Source organism: Leptonotus elevatus, chromosome 21 (assembly GCF_054856555.1).
Source record: "Leptonotus elevatus isolate MCC_2025b chromosome 21, RoL_Lele_1.0, whole genome shotgun sequence".
NCBI classification, from domain to species: Eukaryota; Metazoa; Chordata; class Actinopteri; order Syngnathiformes; family Syngnathidae; genus Leptonotus; species Leptonotus elevatus.
In genome coordinates this window covers 13382558-13404182 of record NC_141259.1, presented here as the reverse complement: position 1 = coordinate 13404182, position 21625 = coordinate 13382558, and the positions used below count along the sequence as shown (strand labels likewise).

General features: G+C 43.7%; 1 protein-coding gene across 4 annotated transcripts in view; it reads right to left on the bottom strand.

The window, feature by feature from the left end:
* Nucleotides 1-21625, bottom strand: part of LOC147155991 (sodium channel protein type 5 subunit alpha-like) — a 64056-nt gene that overhangs the window by 35054 nt on the left and 7377 nt on the right. For 3 of the 4 annotated variants that reach the window (XM_086066385.1, XM_086066387.1, XM_086066386.1), the window contains exons 3-9: nt 12313-12477; nt 11983-12126; nt 10911-11028; nt 8300-8390; nt 7192-7320; nt 2557-2648; nt 593-835 (exon numbers count right to left, since the gene is read on the bottom strand). In XM_086066385.1, the coding sequence (XP_085922511.1) occupies nt 593-835; nt 2557-2648; nt 7192-7320; nt 8300-8390; nt 10911-11028; nt 11983-12126; nt 12313-12435 (940 nt within the window). In that variant the 5' untranslated portion in view covers nt 12436-12477. The remainder of the gene's footprint in view (nt 1-592; nt 836-2556; nt 2649-7191; nt 7321-8299; nt 8391-10910; nt 11029-11982; nt 12127-12312; nt 12478-21625) is intronic. The other variant, XM_086066388.1, reaches the window with a different exon arrangement.

Genomic DNA, 21625 nt, shown 5'->3' with positions numbered 1-21625 from the left:
ATTATGTTTATTTGTGGCGGTACCAGTATGACGTAGAAACAAATTTTTCATAAACGCAAAATTTACTGTGGCGGAATTTTTTTTACTGTGACAGGACAGGCGTGGCATGGAAAAGAAGCATAACTAATGCGAGAGAAAACTTTTATTGTGGCGGGACAGGCAAGGTAGATGTTACTAAGCTATTGATCAGCGTAGTGGCTCGGCTCTCGGGTTTCACGGCAGCTTTTAGAGGGTCGATACAGACGCCTGCGGGGACGCATGCTTGCTCGTTTGTTTGTTGGTTTGTTCGCTTTGTTGGTTTGAGACACAAATAGCAGCAGCATTAGCATCTAGCTGCATTAGCATCCGGCGCCATTTGCTCACAATCGCGGGGAGGCGGAGGACAGGGAGGTCGGGTTCTAACTTCGACGGACGCGAGAACAAGGAAGATAACTAGGGTTGGGATTATTTCCGAATAAAATGAAAGAACCTGAAGTGCAATGTGACTATTGCAAAAGTAGTGGACAAAAATAACATGAGCACAACACATGCATATATTTTGGTATTACTGCATATGCATCAGAGGGCTTGTTTATAAAAACCGGGCACTCACCCTCGTCACCGACGAAGTGTCTCATGGACGTCCATGTCTTGTTGTTGCAGACGAAGGACGTGTTGGCGGGCAGGCTGTCGTTGACGCAGTGCGCCGTGCTACGGACGCACTTCTGACGAAGGTTTCCCATGAAGAGCTGCAGGCCGATGAGTGCGAACACGCTCAGGCAGAAGACGGTCAAGATCATCACGTCGGCCAGCTTCTTCACAGACTGGATCAAAGCGCCCACGATGGTCTTCAGGCCTTACGGAAGGAGCACTGGCGTCAGCTTGCAGCAAATGGCTAACGGCTAATAGCAAGAGAACAACCGAAAACAAACTGATGCACGTATTCTAGCCGTGCAGCAAAGAAAAAGGCTTAGAATTACTCCCTATCCACTATATAGTGACCACACTATAGAAAATTCCATCCAAAAGTGAAATGGAGACAACTGGACTCTTGATGCTTGTTGAAAATGTTTCAGCTTTAAAAAAAAAAGGGAACCTAAAATTTAAACAAGCCTTTCGGATTATTTTGGGGAAATGAAAACATCTACAACAAACAACAGTTTTCATCCAGTTGCCTCGATTCATCTTGACAATCAACACCGACAAGCTACCAAAAAGCACTTTGGACCGATGCAACATGAAGAAGGAAAGGAAACACGGAGGAAGAAAACATGGAGGAAGAAGCCTGACAGGAGTCAATCGCTGCCACGCGAAACCTTTTATTCCGTGTATTTGGAACTAAATGATGCGTTTAAATGCTAAATTCTAACAATTCAGCTTCGGTGACTTTTTGAAGGCCCACAACAATGTGTCGTCATTACTTTTTGTTATTTAGCAACTCACCACAAGTACAGTAGAAATCATGCTGTTAGCGCTACTTGCTAATATGCTAAGTGGCGACAAACAGGTCAGCTTGCATCAGCAGTCAATTTTTCTTTTTTTTTCTTTCTTTTTTTTACAATTCTGGAGTTTGTATCATGTGTATCACAGTGTCAACATTAGGAACATTTGGGGAATTTGACAAAACAGTTTTCAAATACATCTCACGTCAGCAAATGAGCTGCTAGCTAGCTAGCTAACTGCAATGCTGCGTCAAGGTGACTTAACAGTGTTGAAACAAGCTATGATGACTTGTAGATGGGCATATTATTGACAATTGACTTTTTACTGTTTGTGTACAAACAGGTGTGTATCTAGGGTGGCACAAAAATACTTTCATGGTGGGCAGTCTCTTGTTTTTCACACTCTAGTTGATGCTATCGCTATTAGGAAGGGCTTTAGGAGCTTTTCTGGAACTATTTTTGGAATAGCCAAATCGGAAAAAAAGTCCCCTTCCATTCTATTCCATTCTTGCAAGCAAATGGCCATGAAATTAGCAAAGCAAAGCGTCCTCAGCCGGTTGAGGATTCAGAAGTGTTGCAGAATTAGCTCAACAGGTACGCTTATCACTTGTTTTTCATTTTGAAATGATTGTACACTCCAAAAATATACAACTTAAAACCTACAACAGTTAGGTGTTATAATAACACTCCGTTACAAATAACTCATGCTACCAATGTAGCAGCCCTGGCTAGCTAACATTGGCTTGTTAACAATGCTAATGCTAAATTAATGCTAATCAACATAAATGAGGCAACAACAAAAAAATATTTACCCCTCATTTTATAGTAATAGTCGCAGATATATTAATTCATTTGCTTTTGTAATAAATTTGTCAAAGAGTAAAGACTTTATATATAACCTGCATGTATAATAGTTGATTTTTTGTTAGTTTTAGTTTAGCTTTGTTATTAAGACACCGGGGAACCCTTTTAAATGGCTAACCAAAAACTGCATAATATTGGTCAGATGTTGTTTGTCTTCAGAGTTGCCGTGTTCTGAACCTCTCATGTCCACTTGTGTCCTACATTCTACTAACGTGCATCGCGTACGCACGAGGAGGCTAAAGATGGAGGTGGGGGGGGGGAAGGGGCTCACCTGGGATGACAGAGATGGTTTTGAGCGCTCGCAGCACCCTGAACGTCCGCAAGGCCGACACATTACCCAGGTCGACAAACTCAGTGACATATCTGCAACAAGGCGAGACAACACAAAGACACACAAGAAGGCGTCACGCACAGACACACAAACACGCACACCATTGGACACTCCGCCAACAAGACGGACGCGCACGTGGATGCCACCTGGAGGAAAGCCCAGCTGAAAATGTATTCCATATCCTTGATATCCATCTTAAGATCTATGTGTTAGTACACTCAAACAGCGTTCCACAGTTTGTTTAATTGATGACTAGAAAGCCAAAGAAAGTAGTAATGGAAGAAAAAAAAATGCTCTATTCGTGTGCTGAGTCTCACTAGTAAGGACAAAGAGAGTACGACTAAATTAATGAATTAAGTTTAAACATGACATTCTGATTAGTATCAAATTTGTGGAATATGAGTTATGAAGCCATCTCAGGGGGCGGCCATTTTGCCACTTGCTGTCGAGTGAAAATGACATCACAGTTGCTCAGGTCCCAGGTAACAACCGATCACAGCTCAGCTTCAGAAAACAGGTGAGCTGTGATTGGTCCTTGCCTGAGCAACTGTGATGTCATCTTCAGTCGACAGCAAGTGGCAAAATGGCCGCCTTCTGATATTGATTAAAAACTTAGCTCACATTCCACTAACGCAATATTAAACAGAATACCGAATTTAGACTAGTGGGGCTGCATAGAACATATTATTGTCAAGATTTTTTGGGGGGGGGGGTGGGAGTGGGTGACTTCCTCTTTAAGCTGCATTTCATGGATATGGAATAAATGCTCATTTTGGTTTCACAAAGAACAATATGCTAGGCTGCTAACACCCTCCAGCTGACTTCCTGTTTTCGGCTCCCTGCCGTGATTCTTCTTCGGCTGTCCCGCGGCCGATGGAAGCGGGAGGTGGGACTGAATATGTGGACTGAACACACACGGAGCTGGACACGGGAAGACGTATACAACCACACTGCGATGGCGAGCGTTTCCTGGCTGGGTGGTCCCAACCCGCGGGTGGGTCGGGCTCCGGTGGCGGTCTTACCTGGGATGACCGAGATGGTTTTCAGGGCTCTCAGGACTCGAAAGGTTCTCAGCGCCTGCAGGTTTCCTACTTTGATAAACTCTGTTAACAGCCTGCGGGGGGCAGTGTGGCGCGTGCAGCAGCGACAATGACAACAGAAGAAGACAAAACACAACGCTCACACGTCTCTTTTTGACACACTCAAGTCAATAATATCAATGATAGAAATGATTGACAACATATGAAGCATCCTATTTAGTTGTCATCTTCAAATGAGCACATTCAAAATATTAACGTTAATTGTAAATATATTCTGAAGAAAGCTGCATGGCTTTCGGGCTGGCGAGTGCTAACAGTGCTAACAGTGCTAATAGCCTTGAAGGGGAGCTCATATTTCTCCCTCTTGACTGGCAGATTGATTGAATTAGTGTGGTGGAGTTGGGGGGTGGGTGAGGGCGGTCGTTAGGGGCGGCGCTGTTGCAGTAAAAGCGTCACTTTGTACTTTTTAGTCTTATGCAAACGTGACTTTCACGCCGAGCACTTCGTCGCCTCACCAATGTGAGTTCTTCCTTCGCCAGCACACCGCCTCGCTTTCTGTCGACTTTTCCGCCATTTTTCACGGGAAAACTCCATACATAAAGAACTGGCATGTCATGTGACTTATAAATAAACTTTGATTGGATTTGCTATCGTGACACGACAACTTCTTTTACTCTTACTGATGCAGTCATGTGACACTGACTACTTTCATGCGTGATTACGTCACGTGACACTTGACGACTAGAGCCGCGCATCTCTCTACAAACGACGATTGGATACGATTTTCCATATGTGAGATGCAAAATAATATAATAATAAATAATTCAAGGACAGTTCGAGTACGAATGCCATTTATTTCCTTCTTTGATATATGTCTCCAATAAAAAAAAAAAATTCAATACGCATCTCAATATATTTCAAAGTGCAACGATTCGATTTGATGCACTCTCATCTGTTGAATCAAAAAAAAACTATTTTCCGGTTCAAACTACTGACTACTGCCATGTCTTGTTGTCATGTGACCACCGACGCTGCCCGCCTATAGAGCACCAACGAAGGGGCGGAGCAACGTGTTGATTGGTGGGAGAAGGGAGGCAATGGAAACGGTTACCATGGTAATTGCAACTCAGTGGGCGGGGCTCGGAGCATCAGTCAGTCTGTTTGTGCGCGTGTGCGTGTGTGCGTGTGTGTCCGTGTCCAGAGGGGTGTGTCTATTTACTGACCATCACTCTCCTTTTAATAAAGCTTGAGGTGACGTTTCAGGGTCACAGTGTGTGTGTGTGTGTGTGTGTGTGTGTGTGTGTGTGTGTGTGTGTGTGTGTGTGTGTGTGTGTGTGTGTGTGTGTGTGTGTGTGTGTGTGTGTGTGTGTGTGCGTGCGTGTGCACTAATATGTGACTTATGTGTCCCTGTACCACTAAAGATCCATCTGACTGCAGGATGGCCCACGGGTCAAGGACGTGCACCCACTGACATTATGTGCTTGTGCGTGTTACTGATGAGATGACGACGATATCATGAAATAAGAGCAGACTACGGAGCGTCATTAAACTAAAATCTCCTCAAACTTCGCTTGATTTACGTCTCAAAGCGATTTCATTGATTTCTTTTCCGTCTCTTTTCCGGGATGAATGGTAACACGTCACATAGCAGGCGTCCAATGTGCTGTTTTAATGGCGGGTTCGTCCTTTGGGAGCGGCCATTTTTCCACGAGGGAACCGCGGCGGGCGGTCTCGGGGGTAGCCTGACGCGGGTGCGCGGGGTCACGAGAGCACCTTTATCAAAACGCTTCGATTGAGACGCCGGCGGCGACGGCGCTTCATTAGACGCGCCTAACCCTGGGCCGAGCGCGGAGGTCAACTATTGATCCGATGGCTTGATTGTGATCATTTATCTTGCAGGCGGCGGCGGTGGCCGCGGGGGTCGCGCGCCCGGCGGCCCTCGCGCTGGCTCGGCCTCTCTTGTCTGAATGATTGCCGCCTGATCGCTAAGCAAACCAAAGACGAAAGATTTTCCATCACTCACTCAATTACTGAAGTGGAAGGGTCGTGCTCTTTTTCTTTCTCGGGCCTACGCTGGAACGTATCCAAGTAGAAATATTTTATTTCTGTAGAAAAGTATGTGTAGTTAAATGTGGGTTCAAACAATTTGGGATTTTTCATTAGAGGCACTTTGTATTTCATTTTGACATTTGCTTTTTAAAGTCAGTTTGTTTAAAAAAAAATGTAAAAAAATTAATTGTTTGTTAGTTTTTATTATTATTAGGTTTTTTTTTCTTTTCTTTTTTTATTTAACTAAAATGCTTCATTTTAGTTTAGTTTTCACCATATTAGTTTTAGTATTATAATGAGCTTTTTTCAATGAATTGAGTTGTTGTGGAGTCCAATATTTAAAAAAATATATATATATACCGGTATATATCAAAAAGTATTGTGTAATTAAGTAAACTACAATTCCCAACGGACTGTTCAACTTTCCTTCTTATGTATGGAATATCGAAATAATGACATAGTCAAATAAACCCAAATTACATTTTAAAATAAAGTTCATGAATTAAATTAATTGACAAAGGTGAAAACAAGACATATTCACTATGGTTATAATTACTTTTAGTTACTTTTATAAATGTAAAATGGAGTTTCAGTTAGCTATTGCTCTAATTTCGCTTTGTTCAATATAATGTTATACACATATTTAATATGATCAAATTAAACATGACCTGCATCAAATTGTTATAGAAATTGTTGCAAACATGAGATTTAACTTTATTTTTTTTACATTCAAAATCAAAATATAAAAAAAAAAAAAAAGCTTAACACTGACAAGACATCCCACATTTTATTTTAAAATCTTTTTTTTTTTTACTTAAAAAAAGTTCAAATTGAAATTGTAAATGAATTTGCTTGTTAGAAGATATAAAGCAATTCCTCAATTCAAAAAGTGTTTTTTAAAGATGTTTCACCTCACATGATGCCATTTCACATTTTGACGCAAGTCGCTGTACTTTTACTTGAGTACAGAGTATATGTACTTTGGCCCCTTCTGGCCAAGGCAGCATTGTTGGCTGATCTCCTGGCAGCCATGTTGCCGCTCAGCTGACTCAACCTCATTAAAAGTTTTCCCCGCTGACAGCTGACTTCTTCCTGACGCTGCAAACATGCCCGCGCCGGCCCTCGTGCCGGTGTGATGTCTAAAGCTAGCCGGCTGCGCACAGGGCGACGTGACCTAACTCAACCATTCAGGGCTCACTTTTTGTAGTGGCGCGAATACCGACGGATCCTGATTTTATTTCCAGCGCAAAGCTCGCTGCGCGTGTCAATTTGGCAAACCGGTCAGCTGTTTAAAATGAATTAAAAGGCTCTGCTTTAATTGGGCGTGATTGAAATCGGCTGCGACCGCTCCCACAGTGGCGCAGCCCTCCCTCTCTCGCTCGCTTGACGCCGCAAATGCTACACGTCTTCCCCCTGCCCACGCTTTCACAATAAAAGCCTCTCACGTGTGAGTGTTGCGTGTGGTGATGCTTCATGCGTCACTCACGCCATGACGATGACGCTGAAGTCCAGCCAGTTCCAGGGGTCCCGCAGGAAGGTGAAGGGTCCCACGCAGAAGCCCCTCGCCAAGATCTTGATCAGGGACTCGAAGGTGTAGATGCCGGTGAAAGTGTACCTGGGGGCCGGGGGGGAAATACGTGATGGCGGGACAGAAAGAAGCAGTGGTTCTCAAACTGGGCTCAGCAAGCCAGAACTTGGGGATAACGCCACACTCTAAAAACAGGTGGGTCAAAAGTAACCCCATTATGGGTCAAAAATGGACTGATCCATTTTATGGGTGAATTTGACCCAATTTTCTGTGTTGTTTTATACAAAATGATACAATTTTTATTAAACTCTAAAAACAGTTGGGTTAAAAAATAACCAAAATTGGGTCAAAAAGGGACCAACTCAACTTTTTGGGTTATTCAATTATCCCCAAAAGTTGGGTCAAATGAATAACCCACAAAGCAAGCAAAAAAAATAATAATTGCTTTGTGGATAAAAAAAAAAATTATTATTTCAATTCAAAAGTCAATTTTTGACCCAATTTTAGTTATTTTGACCCAACAGAGGATCTTACCAAACTTTCTGGGTTGTTTTATACAAAATGTTTTTTTGGGTACAAATCAACCCAGAAAGTTGGGTCAAATTGACTAAATTTTCTGGGTTTTTTTGTATAAAATGACCCCATTTTTAACTCAAAGTTGGGTCAAATTGACCCAAGTAGAGGATCTGTCCATTTTTGACTCAGAAGTTGGTTATTTTTGACCCAACTGTTTTTAAAGTGCAACATATGAGTCGCCGCACAATTCGATGAAACCAATTTCTCCTCCCTCACTATCAAAAGCCACTTTTTCAGTCATACTTTTGGTGAAACTTGTGTTCTACTGCGGATTACTAAAGAAAGTACAACGCTAAAATGTCCAGTTGAAAATCCATGATGATTAGGATTATAGTGATTAGTGAGTCGGTAACGAAACACTATACAGCGATTTTCCTATCGAGGCATTGCTTTTATGTGTTTGTTTCAAAATTCCTCAATTCTTCCTGGACCCCAAAAAGTTTGAGAACCCATTGACGACAGTATCGCAAAAAGGGTCACATGTACTCACTCGACATATTTGGCCCAGGTGGCGGGCTCGGACATGGCCATGAAGCAGCAGTTGGTCAGGATGGTGCACATGATGAACAAACTGAACAATGTGACACGCTTAAGGAACACAACATGATGGCCGCCACATCACTCGAGCATATTCCGTATCCTTGATATCCAGTAGACTAAGTGTGTCTTTACTAGTAACACTTTTTCCCCACTATTAACCTCCGTAACTATATGACATTTCTGCACAACAAGTATTAACATACTAGCAACTAAATGTTACTAGTGCACAAATTGTGGCGAATTGTCTTGTGAGGACAACGAGCGGGAGCGTACTAGTGCATGGAGCTGACGCCGGCTCGAAAGGATGTGGAATAAATGCCGGGCTGGGTTTTCCATACGCTGGCAGCGAAATGTCACCTGAACCTGTCTTGTTGTGGAGGAAGTGGGCGGGGGCGGGCCCAACTGTCAATCAGGCTATAAATGAATCTTAATTACGGTCATTTAGCGCCAGGAACAAACTCCTCGCGTGAGACTTTGAGCAGCGGCTGGTCAGATAAACGATGCGTGCGGCTAATTATGGCGTAATGACAGGTCGCAGTCAAGGACCTCCCGGCCCACCGTCGCTATGATGTCATTACGCCGCCCACAGCCGCCACGGGAGCCATCTTTCTTTCTCTGCCTTATTGCGAAGGAGGCGACCACTCCTTTGTTTATCTCCACGTCACCCTTGACACTGATTGGCGACCAGTCGCTTTTGTGCATGCACATGCCCCTCCACTGTGGCGCCGGGTGGTGCCACAGGCTGCCAGGCATCTGACCTGATGCCCAGCGAGGCCTCGTGAGACGCCAGGATCAAAGGTGACACTTGAGCGAGACACAAAGCACACAATTGCCGAATAACTGCGTGTGTATGCGTGCGCGTGCGTGCGTGCGTGCGCGTGTGTCACGGCACAGCTTGTCATGGTGGCGCCGCGCCGGTGGGCCAAAATCCAAAAGGCTCTTGGTCGCACACAAGCACTCATAAAAACTATGGGCGGCCACTTCATCAGGACGCCCCCCCCCACCCCCCCCCCCTTCGTCGCTCTGCCTCCCCCCTCCACCCCCAAGCGCAAAATCAGCAGTACCACACCTCGGCCGCCGACCTCTTCACCCGATTATCCCCGACAACAGCAGCGTGTCCGCCGACTCGCCATCTCTCAACGGCAGCCGCCGCCGCCACGCTGGCTAAAAATATCAAAGTGTGAGGTGAGGACATGGGGTGGGGTGGGGGGGACAGGCTGGGGGGGCGTTAGGATGGAGGGTGGTGAATTTGGGAATGGGTGCCGGGTGGGGGGGGGGGGGGGCGGGGGTCTGAAGCCATGTATGTCATGTTCACTGTCATGAGGTGGGTTTGTCTCAAGTCTTTACTGTAAACTTTCAAACAAGTTCCAGGGTGCAAAAATCAAGTCAACTTAAATTGGGACGAGACTTAACTTGCTTAAAATTTAGCGGGGGCTTCACTCGACTGGGAAGTCCAGTCGAGCCGAGTCCCCACTAACTTTTGGTCAAGTCGAGTCGAGTCACCAATAAATCTCAAGTGAGGGCGAGTCAGGCCCCGACAAAATTTTAAGTCGAGTCAAGTCTGCAGTAAATTTGAACCAAGATGAGTCGAGTCTAAATTTTGGTCAAGTCAAGTCGTTCCCAATAAATGTCAAGTGAGGCGAGTCAAGTCCCGACAAAAATTTAAGTCGTGTCAAGTCTCCACTAAATTTGAAGCAAAAGATGAGTCCACGCTGAATTTTGGTCAAGCCGGGTCCCGACAAAATTTTAAGTCAAATCAAGTCTGCAGTAAATTTGAACCAGGATGAGTCGAGTCTAAATTTTGGTCAAGTCAAGTCGTTCCCAATAAATGTCAAGTGAGGCGAGTCAAGTCCCGACAAAAATTTAAGTCGTGTCAAGTCTCCACTAAATTTGAAGCAAAAGATGAGTCCACGCTGAATTTTGGTCAAGCCGGGTCCTGACAAAATTTTAAGTCGAATCAAGTCTGCAGTAAATTTGAAAGAAGATGAGTCGAGTCCCCACTAAATTTTGATCAAGTCAAGTAGTTCCCAATAAATCTCAAGTGAGGGCGAGTCAAGTCCCGACAAAATTTTAAGTTGGTTCAAATCTCCACCAAATTGGAAGCAAGATGAGTCGAGTCCCCACTAAATCTTAGTCAAGTACCCAGTAAATCTCAAATGAGGCAAATGAAGTCCCCACTCGATTTCAAATAACTTGAGTCCAGTCGCCACCAAATTTTAAGCAAGTTGAGTCAGGGTGTTTATACACAATATTGGCACATTAGCCATTTTGCACTCAGGATCTTTACTTGTGTTAGTTCGCTGTTTAATCTCTATTTTATTATTAGAAAAAAATAACCGAAAAACTAAGGGTTAAGCTAACGTAGCTTTGTGGCTTTTTCTCACGATGTGTGAAGCGTCACGTTGCATTTGTTGTCTCTCTCACCTTTGAGTTTTAAACTTTGCACGTTTCATCCAAAATATAATCCCAAACGTAACGACCCTCTGACTTCTCTCCGCCGTACTGGTTACAAGCAGGGTATAAAAAAATCAAAGGTGGCACAAAAGTTTCACAAGGATATGAGTGCACCAGAATCCTGATGGCGACGGTCCGCACGGGATTGAAGGGACTGAAGAAGTAGAGCGCAGATGTGGCGTTGAAACGAAAGATGGCTTTGCCTTTGTTCAGCACTATGAAGGTCTGTCAACAAAAACAACACGGGAAGTATTTAGTTCGCAATAAGAGCAATAGGTTCGGCTTCATGTGGCTCCTTTCAAGGGATTTAACAATAACTCAGAGGGATAATTAAAGTCATTGTATGAAAGCTTTTTGAAAACGTTCACGGGAGCAGCGTCGCATATTTGAGCATGGAGAGAATACTGACTTAAATATCTCTAAAATGCCGATAAGCTTAGAGATTGCAACATTCCATGTTTCCATACATGGCTCTCAGAGGAAAAAGCGAGTACTCTCCTGGTATAGAAGATAAATGATCATTTCCCCCCGTCGAGCAGAAAGTCTGAATGTGTTTTTCTGTTTTTTTGGCTTCCCTCTGCTAAACTGGCACCGCAACCGCAAAAAAAACACAAACATGTGATGTTGCAAACGGCGCCGAGCCGAGAAGGGAGGCCGGCGAGGAAAGTCCCTCATGAGGAAGCGATGTGATGTGAGGCTGGCGAGCGATGTGTCGCCGTCCCTCGCCGTCCCTCGCCAGCCTCACATCGCGCCGGCGCCGCGCTCCCGCTTTTTTTTCGCTTTGCCTCCCCGCGGCGGCGCTCAGGCGAGTCGAGCAATTTCAGCGTACCGACGCCAACGGGAAATAGTTCAAAAATAAATAAAGAATTAAAATAAAAAGGGAAATCGTTTAAAACGCTCCCCTACTTACCAACATGTCATTTACCAATATTTCAACAAACAGGTCTGTGTTAGTTAAAAAATAGGTACACATCAACGATTAGCATGTCAATGGCATTTTCCACTATATGTTAGCATTAAGCTAGAAGGTTATTCAGTGTATCATTGTTTGGCTGTTTGAAATACACAACGTGTAATTATCCTTATTTGAGAGTAAACTCCAACTGGCATTAAACAGCTTTCTGGGTGAAAACTCTTAAGTCGAGCCACTCGTATCTCAAGGCACCAGCTTTTGCGTACCCTTCGATCTCTGAAGTAGTACGGGTCGATGTCCTCCAGGGGCACTCCCACCAGGTGAGAGGGGATGTCGGCGTAGATGCGCGGCAGCTGTTTTCCCGCCTCCAGGTCGGCCCGGGGCCGAGGGACCTCCACGTCGCCAAGGTCCTGACACACACACACACGCGCGCACACACACACGCGCTTAAAAGTTGTAAAGTTGCTCCTCTCTTTTCACAGCCATGCTGCGCATCGACTAATGACGACGGGTAAATATTTACTTATCATTGGATAAATGTTCATGAATTCAATAAATATTGGTCACGAATATTTTTGGTTTAGCGTGCGGGCTACCTCCTGGTAGTGTTTGTTGCGTCGGGCCTTCTCCTTGCCGATGCGCTGCTCGATGGCCGCCAGGGAGTCCGGCGTGAAGCGCTGAAAGCTCTCTGGTCCCATTGGAAACACACAGCCGGCCATCTTGTCATCCTGATCCTGCTGCTGACTGGCCCACGCTACCAGCTGTGCGGACACACATCAAGTGCCGTGAGTATAAAGTACAATAAGCCTTTGCTATATCACAAGTCATCATTGATAAGTTTTTAAGTAACTGTTTGTTTTTATACTGGAGATGAGCATGTAACTTACACCAGTATTGCCCATCCTTTTGGGGCCTATTAACAAGAACTAGGAATTAAAAGAATGAAAATTGCCATTCAGTTCATGCAATTTTAAGGAAAAATGCTATATTGGGATGTATAGGTCTGTCTTTAAAATGATCTGTGTTTTTTTTTGTGTGTATGTAAATTGTATGTATCAAAAGCAAGAGTGATATAGGTAAGAGTACTCGTGCTGTGGTATCGACCATCCTTAGTTTTTACAGTATACAGGCAAGTCCGAATTTAGAGTCGCGTGCATTCAGTGTACACTCTAAAAAGAGAATTTTTGAGCCAATTTAAGATTACAAATCGAATTGTTGACCAACTTTAAAGAAAAATCGCTTAAATTCAACAAACACACGATTGAATTAAATTCATGCAAAGTGAATATATTAATATATTATGAGTTCATTAAACTTAATATATTAACTTGAATCCATCACTTGAATCGATTCCAAAATTAATCCAAAGTGAATATATTTAATTTAGTAAACTCATGCAATTAAGTGAATCCAAAATTAATCCAAAGAGAATATATTAAATTGAACAAACTCATAATTAATTAAACTTAATATATTCACTTTGTATTAATTCAATTCAATCGTGTGTTACCAATCGAAGCGATTTTTTTTTTAAAGTTGGTCAACAATTCAATTGGTAATCTTAAATTGGTTGAACAACTCTCTTTTTACAGTGTAGTACCATGTTGCGCCACAACATGTTAGGCAGCGCTGAGCTCTACTGGAAGGCATGCAGCATAATTAACAGCAAGAAGAAGAAGAAGCAGCAAAGAAGGTCCCCTACTAAGACGCAGTAATAGTCACTGTTTTCACGGTTGTATGCGGTTGTATGTTTACAGGTTTGCAATTACCTTCATCAGTCCTAATTCCCGCCTAACCCTAAGAAAATGCTAAGAAAACACTAAAACAAATAGAAAGAATTGAGAGAGGAAAAAAATGTTTGCAATGGGATGGCCTCTGCCTCAATTTGAGCCAGGAGAAACCCTGAAGTATGAACAAAAAAAAAAAAGTGGAGTACTTCTGAGGGATTCTGGGGAAAGTCTCGAGAGCGTTAAGAGCGCCGGCGGTTGTGAGACGAGGAGCGTTTGATTGGAGGATCTCTGAGCGTCGTGATTGAGCGTGATGAAGACGCGGCTCGCGATGAAGACGCGGCTCGGGTCGGCCTGCAACCCCCACGCAATCAAGCCGACCGGACGCAATCAGAACCCGCCTCGGCCTCAAACGCGCACAACCGAGAAGCTTGCTGTCGTAGTCCCGCCTCCCTGCCTGTGTGGTTTTGCCGCGTTTGTTTCCGTTACCTTGGTGGGCGGAGCTTTCTGTGTGTCTTTTGAAGCAGAAGGAAGCAGGGCTGGACTGGCCATCTGGCATACAGGGCAGATGCCCGGTGGACCGGTGTCCTTCGGGGCCGATGTGATGCTATTCAATGATTATTCTCCTGCATTTTACCACGAGAGACCGACCCACAATTTAGAAGGCGCGGCCCATTCATCTATTTACAATATAGAGATCAAACTGATCAGTGGTAGCCAAGGGCGGTCAGGAATCGGGCTGGGCCAGCGGGCCTATGACAAAACGCCAGGGCCGATTATTTGTGCCAGTCCAGTCCAGGAGGAAATGTTGCCATTATTTGTCATTTCCTTCTATCTTGACAAACGTAAATATCTCTCTTGTGTCTCACTTCCTGTCTCCTTCACATCAACAGCTTCTTAAGGACTTTGAGAAAGGAGAATGGCCATAACAAAATGCCAATGATTGTGAGAAAGTACTATAAACAGTGACTATGAGAAGAGTCATGATAAATAAAAAAAGATTTTGCACTGAAAAAAAAATGTGTGTGTGCGCGCAAGTTGCGTGTGTGTGTGTGTGTGTGTATGTGGACCATCTGCATGGGCTCCTAATTGAATGATCAGACACGAGTCATTTTTCAAGCCTTCATGCATTTATTCTTCACAGCTCCCAAATCAGATTTCTGAAAAGTGCGTACATGATTGCGTGTGTGTGTGCGTGCGTGTGCGTGTGACCCGAGCGACGTGTGGATGACAGCTTTTGATAAGAACGGAAAACAGAGCTCGATTTTCTTTTGATGTGGACACACCAGCACGGCGCGGCGGTCACGTAGGCGCTTGTTGTTGTTGCGCGCGTGTGTCAATCATGTGACATCAACATGCTAACAGTTAGCGGGCTAGCCCCTCAAAAAGAATTCAAGGAGCTGAGGAGAGACGAGCGCGTGTGTGTCAATGTAAAGATGGATGTGAGAGAGCGTCGTCACGGCGACAGATGCCGCTAACCCGCGACAATTAGCATATTAGCCAGGCAACATCAACTTTTGAGCGGATCTTTTTCATGGTCTTGACAGCATAACAAGCAAGTCTGAGTTTTGAGTTGTGTGCGCATTCAGTGTAGTACCACATCGTGCCACAACATGCCAGGGCAGCACTGGAAGAGATGCAGCGGATTGGGAGAACGCTTGTGAGTAGTTTTGTATTCTATGTTTGTATGTGGAATTAATTATCGTAACATCAACAAGAATTTCCTTGTTCGCATTAAGTTCGTGGACTTTTGCCTCGCCAATTGAGAAATATCCGAAATGACCGGATGTTCAGAATTGTCAATAGCCACGGTTGTACATACAGTATGCATCTACGCGCCATCTGCGTCTTGGCCCCGCCCCTAACTGTGAGCGGCTGTCAACCGGGCATGATGACGACGAGGATAAAGAGGAGGATGAAGACGTCCCTCACAAGCTCAATTCAATTAGCTTGAAAGGAGGAAACGCACATTGTCGCCGCCATTCAAATTTGGCGGGCAGAGAGCCAAGGGAGCTGGCAGGCGACAACCAGGACAGTTTGACTCAAAGACAGCAGGGGCGGGTTTTGGGGGCGGTGGGGGCGTAGTGACCCTGACTGACTGACATGGCATGATGACAATGTTTGAAGGGATACTTGACTCATTGAGCCATTTTCGGCAGTAAAAAGTTAATATTTTGTCCAGAATTAATTTGATAACTTATTTTTCATGTACAATTAATAGCTTTACAAACTAAATTTTGCCACTTGCTGTCGACTGAAGATGGCATCATCTGTGCTGAGGAAATAGGAAACGACCAATCACGGTAGGGCCTTAATGATGAACAAGTGGACTCAATAAGAGTCCAGGAGATGATGATGATGATGATGATGATGATGATGTGTGAGGAGGAGGAAGCTAACAGGAGGGTGATGAAGAAGACTCAAACTCACAAACACACACGCGGACATCATGTACTCTTATCATTTCCATATTAGCTATCAGCGTCTCACTAAGTGTCCCATCGCCGAGAATTGGCAGCGTGTACGAACACGCGCACGCGCGCACGCGCGACGGTGATGGCGTCGGGAGCGTGCCGAGTTCACATAGTGGTCAAGGTCGCGTTGGAGATAAAATGTTTTATGGGCGTCGTCAAACGGCCATCAGACAGTAACGGAAGCCTCGAGCCTCCGACGCAGCTATCAAGCTTGAAACAACATCTCAACGGCAAATTAAAGTGAAATACGCCGCGGCGCCGTGACACTGCCGCGCCGCCGACGCGTCCTCGCAAAGTCAAAAAACGCACACAAAAAAGAAAATTAATGCTTTATCATATTTTTATGTTTAGAGATGCCTATTAAGTAATCCTCCACTATAGAATACATTTTTAAGCAAAATTTTTTTTTTTATACAACAGGCAAGCTCAAATTTTCCACTACATGCCTTCGGTGTAATACCCTGTTGCGCCACAAGATGCCAGAGCAGCACTGAGCTCTACTGGAACAGATGCAACATCATTTCAAGGAGAAGAGACATGATCCATGTGCGTTAAAAAAGCTTTTGTTACGTAACATCGATGCTAATTTCCACATTATTATGTTAGCATTCAGCGAGTAGACTTTCATTAGACAACATTATAAGGTTTGGTTCAACATTGTGGTATTCAAAAACAAATAAAACAAATACAGTTTACTTTTGTAAACGCGGTAATCGTCAACTGGAAGTAAAAAAATAAACAGCTTTAAGTGAGTTTTGTTTTCAGTTCATCAAAGTGATGCTATATAATAGCCATCCATTTCACAGGTGCTAAATGAATACTTTAAAATGTGTCTTTTAATAAGTTTAATTAATTCAATCGATTTAAAAATGTTTTTATATGAGCTCATATCCCTCATGGTGACCATTGGTCACAATACTTACATCTTTACTATTCTATAAAAATGAATCCACCTCAGAATCGCGCTTTTTTTTTTAACAAGTTTGCCCGCCTGGCTCCCAGCTTGTTAGCCCGCTAGCTCACTTGTTAGCAGGCTAGCTCGCATTTAACGCAGTCGCTCGCATGAGTCACAACAATTTTATCCGTCCTGACTTTGTCGCTGCATCTTTTAGCACTTTTGGCGTTAAAGAGTGTGAACACGAATAATAAATTGGTTTGAAAACATATAAATGAAAGAGAAATGAGTCAGAAAGAATTGACAGCTTTAGCAAGCGCTAAACAGTTTCCCTGTAAAAGTGGACAAACACCTTCACATTGACATCATCACTCTTCCAAATGGATATGTACACACAAGTGTTTTTTTTAGTGAGGTAGATTAGCAATCTATAATATTGTACATTATAAAAACATAACGTAGAATATTGAATGTAAAGAATTTCTGATTTAATGTGGCAGTCAATTTCATTGTGCTGCTCCTTCTGGTATGCCCGCTTTGGCCACCAGGAGGCAATATAATACAGTCTATAAGTGACTCAGTAAAATGCTGTAATAGTCTTCTTTTTTTTGTAGATGATAAAGATGTACAGTAATATTGTGGTCATATTGTTATTGTGTTAATTCAGATCCTGATCAATTAGATACGAAATATTCGGATGAATTCATCTCTAAAGTGTTTGGAATAAGTTTCCGCACAGCCATGAGAGGTCCCAAATCAGCCAATCAGAAAGCAGGGGGGGAAAAAACTATTGATGATAAAACTGGAAAGAGTGGAAAAGAGTGTGTGTGCGTGTGTGTCAGGTATCAGGTATGAGGAGGAGGTGACACACAGAGTCACCTTTCAGCTGGGGTTACATTGATGACATCACAACGCACAATCTGGGCCAGATCCACGCAAACACACACAAACTCACACTATGACACGTGTGCACACACACACGGAGGGACACACACATTCATTATTCACACACAGTCAGGTAGCAGTGAGGTGTTGAGTGAGTTTTAAGTTTGTTCGTCCCGGTGACGACGAATGATTGTCAGTCCGTCGTTCAAGCATCCGCTTCCTGTCGGCAGGGTCGCCTTCCTGTTTGTTAGTTGTTGTTTATGCTAGCATGCTAACATGGGCGCGCGCACAAAATCCTACATTGTGCTTGTTGTTACCGTGGAAACGATTTGAGTTGATCTTCACGTTCACTTCATAGCCCGCTTTTTCCTCACGTATGCGCACACGCACGTGCATACACACACAAGCGCACACACGCACACACACACACACACACTTATGAGAAAGACAGCTGATCCATTACAATGACTGCTGTTAACAATTGCAAGTGGGATGTAGTGTGTCTTTGTTTAAATAAAAATAAAAAAAACTCTCACCCAAGAAACTCCTGCACCAAAAATAATCTAACTCCATTAACCCTTACACAAAAAAACTCTCACACCTCACACACTAAAAAACTCTGACACACCAGAGAGCCTCAAAAACTCACTAATAAGCAAAAAACAAACAAACTCTTACACAGGTAAAAAAAAAAAAAAAAAACTTGCAAAAAAAACTCTAACCCAAAGCAAATAAAACTCCCACACTCAAACTCACACTAAAATGCTCTCACATTCAAAAACGTCTGCACCAAAAATAAACTCCAATAACCCAAACACAAAATAACTCTCACATGCGAACACTCACACCCAAAAACTCTGACACACCAGAGACCCTCAAAAACTCACCAATAAAAGCTCTCACACTCACACAAAAACTGTTACACCAGTAAAAAAAAAAAAAGGGGGAAAAAAACTCAAAACACAAGGCAAATAAAACTCTCTTACTCAAACTCACATACCAAAAAATTCATGTGCCAAAAATACCCTAACTCCAATAACCCAAACACCAAAAACCTCTCACACACCAGAAAACTCTCACTTGCACCAACAAAATAAAAACTCAAACTCTCCCACAAGCAAAAAAAAAACTCAATAAAAACAAATAAAACACTCACCCTCAAACTCACACAAATACAACTCTCACTCTGCAAGAAAAACTCACACTCACCCAAAAACTCTCACACATATCACAAAAGTTCTCTTATTCGCCAAAACCCTCTTTTAAAAAAAAATACAATAAAATTCTTTATGTGTGGTATCTTTTTTTGTATGAGTCAAAAATTGTGAGTTTGAAAGGAATTTTAAAAAACGGAAGCCATCTCAAATCACGAATGCTGATTTTTGGTGGCGATCTCCCATTGTGGCCTTCTTTCTGTCTCGTCATCTCTCACTGTCTCAGACACACGCGCGCGCGCGCGCGCACACACCTTCACTCGGTATCAATATTCAGGTTCATTTTAATTTAGCACCGAAGGAGGTCAGACGAGACGCCCGTCAGCCTCTTATAGCTTCGCCGGGCCAACTCGCTATGTGCGTGCGTGTCGTCACTGGTCGTATGTGTGCGCCGTGGTTGAAAGGTGTCAGTCACGCTCGGGTGCGTCACTTGATAAAAAAAGATAAAAACTTTTATTTTGTTGAATGTGAAGGGTTGTGACCCTGAAGCTGACGCGACATCCTGCCCTTGACAACTTTCATCTTCACCTACTTTACATTTTTCTTCTTATTATCATCATATATGCTCACCTGCTTACATTCTTATTATTACTCCCCTCTTCACTTTCTTATTATCATTACACTCTTTACATTGTTATTAGAATTACATTTGGTCACCTACTTAACATTCTTATTCTTATTACACATCCTCACCTCTTCACATCCTTCCCTCGCAATTGTAAATCTTCACCTCATTACATTATTAACATTACTACCGCACATTATGCATCCTCACCTGCTTTAAATTCTTATCGCTGCTTATATTGCAGTACACTAAATTATATTTTATTATTATTCTATATTGTACAGTGTTACAAAAACCTCTTTGGCTTTATATTCTTATTTATGTACTGGATTACCTTCCACTCCAAAGAGTGTGTGCGTGTGTACACAGCGACCCACTTACATTTATCCTATTTGAGTCTCTCTGCCTCCCATCTCTTCCATTCTGTTATTTTTCCCGTGTGCGCGCGCGCGCGCGTGTGTGTGTGTCACGCTGTTCACTTGCTCCCCCGGTGCTTGATTAAATAATTTTCTATTAACTCGTTTGTGACACAGCCGACACTGTCGGCACTGTAAAGACTCTCTAACGTCACATCTTTTATAAATGTGTTCCCCGTACTATATAGTTCCCGTGACAATGAAGCGAGTGAGGGTTTTTGTTGTTTTACAGCAAACGGCCAAATCCATATTTCAATGTAGTACCACGTTTTGCCACCGCATTCCAGGCAGCACTGAGCTCTACTGGAAAAGATGCAGTGTAATTAATTGAAAGAAGACGAGTATTTTTATATGTTTGAAAGTGTTGCTGCTCAGTTGTTTAAGAATGACTGTGACGTCCGTGCTAATGTCCGTTAGCCTGTCAATGGCATTTCACATTGTATGTTAGCCTTAAGCTAGGAGATTTTTGCAAGAAGGATGTTTGAATTGTCTGTAGTGTGCGGGGGGTGTGATACAGGTGTACCACAAGGCCACAGCTACAAGCTAACTTGCCATTCTGAAGTGCGCTCTGGGCCATGGCCACACCCACCCGCACACGCGCACGCACACACACAAACACACAATGAACCGTCTGATGGATGACGAGCAGGAGTCAAAAGTGACGGAGTGTTTCCTGTCTGTTTGCGCTGCTCTTGAACCACTAAACTGATGAAGCTGCAGCACAAGGTCAACGCACACGCACGCACACGCACGCACACGCGTGGCGGCCTTGTCCATCACGCACTGCCATGCACGCCAGTCTGTCATCGATCTGTGTCTCTCACTTCACTGACCGTTCCATCATTTCCTGCAGGAACAACGCCAACTTCCTGTGTGGCTCACATGCTTGCTTCTTCGGCCGTTTTGAGGCCTGACGTGCTTGACGTGCGCAAAAACAATCGCAACAACTTTTTGCTTACTTTTACTCTTACAACTTATTACTCCATTACATCATGCCTGTATGAGCAAAGACACACGTGTCAGCTGATCATCATCATCACCTGAGAGTCCTCGTTAGCACTCTAAACGACGGCTGGGGGGACGCCAAACTGCTCGCCAGAGAAGACGAAAAGTGGGCCAGTGCTCGGAGCCAGAAACGGACCCCCCCCACCACTGCCCCCCCCCCCAATCCCACAGAAATGTCTGGATTGCTTCCACTGTCACTGTAGTTTTACTGTTGCAAAATTGTGATGATGGCGACGGCTCATCTTCATTTCTTCACAACAAACACAACCTGAGAAGCTTCCAGAAAAATTTGCCAGCAAAAAAAAAATAAAAAAGACAAAATCAGCATTCAAATATTTGTGGCTCTAAATACAAATGTTATTTACAGTCTTCATTTCCATTAATTGTCATATTTTGGGAGTGAAGGAGAAACCCATGCGAGCACTGGGAGATCATCAATAACAGGAAAAACCCACGTGGAGATTCAAACCAAGAACCTCAGCACTGCGAGGCAAACATATTCCACACAAATTGCACCGCGCTGCCCTGAAATCAAACTCCTCCACTTCGACTCCTCATCGGCACTTTTTCGTTTCAAGTGTGAGAGGATGTTGAGAAGATGTGGAACGCGTCGGTGACACGAGCGTCATTCAACCAGCACGAAGATGGAGGATGAAGGACGGCGAACCCGACGAGTCCTGACAGGAAGTCGCCGGGCTGACATGGCCGCCCCTCATCAAAATAAATCA